General features: G+C 34.3%; 1 protein-coding gene across 13 annotated transcripts in view; it reads left to right on the forward strand.

Moving 5' to 3' along the window:
- Positions 1-3896, forward strand: part of LOC123556504 (E3 ubiquitin-protein ligase MYCBP2-like) — a 166289-nt gene extending 162393 nt beyond the window's left edge. For all 13 annotated transcript variants that reach the window (XM_053542723.1, XM_053542730.1, XM_053542731.1 and 10 more), the window contains one exon: positions 1496-3896. In XM_053542723.1, coding sequence (XP_053398698.1) covers positions 1496-1777 — 282 coding nt within the window. In that variant the 3' untranslated portion in view covers positions 1778-3896. The remainder of the gene's footprint in view (positions 1-1495) is intronic.
- The last annotated feature ends 2104 nt before the right edge of the window (positions 3897-6000 follow it).

Here is a 6000-nt window from a genome sequence, read left to right on the forward strand (position 1 = left end):
AAGGTCACTGTTACTTAAAATAGAAAAAGGGTTTCCGGTCAATAACTTTTGTTCCGGTAAAGATATTTGAATAAAACTTGGTATGTATGTAGCTTATATCAAGACAAAGGCTGGGATTGATTTTGGGGTTTCTGGGGTCAAGGTCAAGGTCACTGTTACTTAAAATAGAAAAAGGGTTTCCGGTCAATAACTTAACTTAGGAATGAGCTATCATGATGAAACTTGGTGTATAGAAAACTTATATAAAGTTGTAGCTTGGGATTGATTTTGGGGTTTCTGGGATCAAGGTCAAGGTCATTGTTAGTAAAAATAGGGTTAGGTTAGGGTTAGGGTTAGCATATCTTCTACATGCATGGAGGGATTTTGATGAAAGTTGGCACAATTGTTCACCATCATGAGACTGAGTGTCATGCGCAAGAACCAGGTCCCTAGGTCTAAGGTCAAGGTCGCACTTAGAGGTCAAAGGATACAAGAATGAAAACTTTGTCCGGAGCATATCTTCTTCATGCATAGAGGGATTTTGATGTAACTTGGCACAATTATACACCATCATGAGCTGAAGTGTCTCGCGCAGTTCCCTTCTTTAGAATTACTTCCCTTTGTTGTTACTATAAATAGCTTATATTGTAACTTTTTCATTACTAGACGTAGGGAAAAATCGAGACCACTTTTCTGTAGTACAACATGCATGTTACATCCAATTTTGAGGTGTATTTTGACCAATCTCTACCTGGTAAGGATTTCTGTGTGGACTTACAATTTTTTTTTTTGTATTTTTTTTTTTTTTTTTTTTAAGATTAACTTCCCTTAGTTGTTACTATAAATAACTTATATTGTAACTTTTTTATAATTGACCGGAGGGAAAAACCAAGACCACTTTTCTGTGGTACTACATAGTTGTTACTTTCTAATTTTAGGTGTATTTTAAGGTATCTCTGGTAAGGAGTTTTTTTGTGGACTTAGAAAAACAAAAGAATTACAATGATTACTAAACAACCACAAAATTAAAATTACATCTGCAAATACAGGTGCTAGAGTAAACAAATTTGCTGTGACGGGCGTATATTGTGACATTCTGGCACTCTTGTTTATTCTTATGAAAAGTGTTGAAAACCTGGTTTTGTGTCATTGCCGCGTTTCTTGTTTTACAATATTATTATGAACCTTTAAAGTTTTATATTGTTTTTCTGAGGGACCTGCCATTTAATAGATGGCCTTCTGAAACTATTATGGTCATATAGACCAGGTTGTCATTATATTTTCAGCACTTCTAACTGGTGGTTTATAACTACTGCTTTCCAATTTTACAGTAGATAAACATATTCAAGTCAGATGAAGATGCAAAAAAAGTTCCAAGTGTATGGTATAAACCAGTTAAGCATTTAAACCATAGAATTAAGCCTATTGTAATTATGTTTGATCTTTATGACTAAGTACTTCAAGAAATACCATTTGATGTTAGGCTTAGAATTATAAAACATGTTTTATCTTTCAGATGTGTCCAAAGCATGGGACAGACTTCCTCGAGTACAAATGCCGTTACTGTTGTTCTGTGGCTGTATTTTTCTGCTTTGGAACAACACATTTCTGTAACCTTTGCCATGATAACTTCCAACAAGTCACAAGTATACCAAAATCTGAGCTACCTAAGTGCCCATGTGGCCCTCGTGGCAAACAGTTGGAAGGTGACGAGTGTCCTCTCCATGTGAAACACCCTCCCACGGGTGAAGAGTTTGCCCTCGGATGTGGAGTTTGCCGCAACGCTCATACCTTCTAGAATATATAACATTCAACACATTTCTGTTGTACTGTTTGTTTATAGAGATGTGTTATTAGACTCGGAATGTGTTACTAATTTGACATTTACAAGGGTCTGTAGGCCATAAGATGGTCAGTATAAATCACTGGTCGGTTGACACAATATATCCTTGGTAACAAGGTTAACTTTTAAATAGAATTGTTAAATAACTCTGTCTTAATACAGTTGTATGATATTACACGAGAGCAATACCTTCATAAATATTCAAGTAAAGTTTTACATGTTCTTTTCTCATTCTACATAACAGTTAGATGACATGAAATCACTGCCTGATTACACATTGTAACATGGAATCAGTAATTTTTAATAGTCGCTTTTCATACACACAGTCAAGATAAATATAGAACTTTGAAACATCTCATTGTTTTGACAGTATCACAGTACTTGATTTTTTTAAGTATAATTCGTACTAAGGATGACAATAGTGAAATAACTGTAGTGATTTTTATGTAAAATTGATTGGAGTATTGTACACTTTCGTTTCTTTTGAGAAATCAGTGGTGCATGTGTCTGTTTACAAAACTGCTTTCAAAGGCATAAGTGTCAATATTTTTTTTTGGCTGTGACTAAATACAGAGTTGGTGCGCCCGTGATATATTACAGACTCCGGTATATACCGGATTAACTAAATTGGAACAAAAATACCTTAAATGTATATATTTTGTAACCATGGTGATTCTAACCCTAACCTTTAGTCAGTATATTATGCACATTATACACTAAATGCGTGCGGACATGCAAAAAAATGAGTATTTTTGCTGTGCGTTCCATTTGATAATAATTCCGCGCATGTGCAGAACGGCTGCACCAACTCTGCAATGAGAAACATTCTCTTTTTTTTTGTTCTGTAATAAACCATTCACTCGCTGAAAAACAAGTACCCTGCCATAGAATTTGGTTGTTCCAGGTTGTTTAAACAGTCTTGAAAGAACAGAATCTAATCAGTTAAGAAACTAATCGAATCATTTTCTGGTTAAGCTAGGATTTTCAGTTTATTGTACCACCCCCCCCCCCCCCAACAACAAAGTTGTAAAGGTGGGTATACTGGTTTCAGGTTGTATGTCTGTCTGTCTGTCTGTCCGTAGACACAATCTTGTGCGCTCCATCTCTCCTCATCCCCTTGACACAGTTTAATGAAACTTCACACAAGTGATCAGTAACAACAGTAGTTGTGCATGGGGCATGTTAGGTTCTTTTAGAAAAAAAAATTGCAGAGTTACGGGACTTTGTTTTTTGTTACTATACTATATACATAGACACAATCTTGTGCGCTCCATCTCTCCTCATCCCCTTGACACAATTTAATGAAACTTCACACAAGTGATCAGTAACAACAGTAGTTGTGCATGGGGCATGTTAGGTTCTTTCAGAAAAAAAATTTGCAGAGCTGTGGGACTTTGTTTCTTGTAAATATACTATGTACATACAGTCTGCATATGCAATCTTGTGCGCGCCTAATCTTCCGAACCCTTGCACATAATTTAATGAAACTTCACACAAGTGATCAGTACCAACCCTAGTTGTGCATGGTGCATGATACGTTCTTTTAGATAAATATTCTGCATAGTTATGGGACTTTGTTTTTTTTGTTATTATACTGTATACATACAGTCTGTATACATACAGTCCACATAATTATGCAATCTTGTGTGTGTCAAATTGCAATGTACTGTGTCAGTGCATGAGGGGGGTACATTCATCACCTTTAGTGATAGCTCTAGTTGTGTTAGTAACATATTGGTACGTATTTATCTTACAAAACATAACAAACTAGCTCAAGTACGTATATGAAAAATCATCAAGAATTCAGAACAGTGGATTCTAATTATGTAAATAATTCTCGTGTCTTCATTTTACTTCTACAAGTAGTATGTTGTTTTCATTTTATGTACTGTTTTTGATGATTTAATTCCCCTAGAAGTCCATGTACATGTATATATTCAGTGTACTCGCTTCCCACTAATGACATGTTTATGCTAAAAGATCAAAGTGCTTTCGATACCACTGCTATATATGTTTTACTGGAATTTTGTTAGTTTTTTTCTGTGATATTTTCAAATAAATCTTTACAACATCAGTATAGTTTCATGTTTTTTTTTCTCCATTTTTTTTTTTATCAAATTGTTTTTTTAGCTCACCTGTCACGTAGTGACAGAGTGAGCTTTTGTGATCGCCCTTCATCCATCATCCGTCCGTCCATTCACAATTTCTTTGTGAACATGATAGAGACCACATTTTGTATTTGATTTTAATCAAACTTGCACACAACTTGTATGGGCATAATATCTCGGTTCCTTTCGAAAACTGGCCAGATCCCAGCATGGGTTCCGGAGTTAAGGCCCCTTAAAGGTCCAAAATTTGTTATTTTGGCTTTTACAGCCATATAGAGACTTCATTTATGATTTGATTTGATACAAACTTGCAAAATATCTTCAACAACAATAAATCTTGGATTCCATGATGAATCTGTCAGAACTAATCATAGGTTCCGGAGTTATTTTATATCTGATTACCTATAAGTACTTATAGGACTTATAGGACTCATTTGAAATTCATTACTGTCATTAGATGGACTGAGACAATCAGGATAGATAACTATGGACTGATTTTATGTCAAATTACCTCCCTTTATTTCAAGTTAAAATGGGTATATCTCTGTAACTAATAAAGATACTGATCTGAAATTTCATTTATGCCATCAGATTGACTTGGACAATCAGTGAAGATACATATTGACTGAATTTATGACAAATTACCTCCCTTCATTTTTTATGTAAATGAATATATGAATATACCTAGCAGCTTCTAAATTATTAAATGAGATTGGTTTGAAACGTTATTTATGTCTTCCATGGTGAGAAATAGTCATGTTAGATAACTCTTGATTAAAGGTTTATTGATATGAATACTTTTCTAATATATTGTTGTAAAAGCTTGTACTCTGTTACAGTCTGTATCTTCTACATGCATATACTAATGCATGATTACCTCCCCTGATTTTAATAAAAATGGATTTATCTCAGTAAGTATTTATAGGACTCATTTGAAATTTCATTACTGTCATTAGTTGGACCTAGACAATCAGGGCAGATAACTATGGACTGATTTTATGTCAAATTACCTTCCCTTTGTTTCAAATTAAAATGGGTGTATCTCAGTAACCATGAAGATACTGATTTAAAATGTCATTTATGCCATCAGATGGACTCTGACAATCAGGGTAGATAACTTTTGACAAATTACCTCCCTTTATTTTAAGTAAATGAATATACCTCAGCAGCATCTAATGAGTTTGGTTTAATTGTTATTTAAGTCTTCCAGGGTAAGAAATAGTTATGCTAGCTTGTACAAAAATGCAGCATTTTAGCCTAGGACCCTCAAACTTTATATGGAGATTGGCCCTGACTAGTATGTGACCCATAGGTCAAAAGGGACAGTTACAAGAAAATATTTATCCTGATGATATTTAATGTGTATGCCCATGTGATCTATGTCAAAACTTCATCTTATCATTAAGAGCAGTGGTACTCAGGTGAGCGATATAGGGCCATCATGGCCCTCTTGTTTCACATTTTGCAGAAGGAAAAATGTTACTAGATCCTCTTACCACCCATTTGAACAAAGCAAACCATTACTTGCTATCTGAGTGGGGACCTATAACTAATGAAAAACACACAGTTTTAAATTATGGTTGTATACAACTGAAGTAGTTTTAAGAAAAACATAAAAAGACATTTTGAACAAAGAAATAAAAATCCTTTGCATATTTTTACAACTGCACAACATGAGTAGATTAAGAATTAATATATCCCAAACAGTGATTTGTCATTGAATAAAATCATTGTTTGGAGTTTAGAAGTGAAGGAATTATATCATGTGATATAATAATATGCATCTAAACGACAAAATGATTTTATTCACTGTTTGAGATATATTATTTTGATTCTAACAAATTAGCAAACCTGTTGACTTGTGATAAAAAGTGAAATTCAGCTGGAACATTTAAAAGTATTACATTAAAACATTTAAGCACATGGACAGGTTACAGCCATCTGACATGCTGACATGCATCATTTAGGTCAAAAGAAAGCCAATCGGATTGTTTTTTTAGCTCACATGTCACGTAGTGACAGAGTAAGCTTTTGCGATCATCCGTCGTCCATCCGTCCGTTCACAATTTC

This window comes from Mercenaria mercenaria, chromosome 5 (assembly GCF_021730395.1).
Source record: "Mercenaria mercenaria strain notata chromosome 5, MADL_Memer_1, whole genome shotgun sequence".
NCBI classification, from domain to species: Eukaryota; Metazoa; Mollusca; class Bivalvia; order Venerida; family Veneridae; genus Mercenaria; species Mercenaria mercenaria.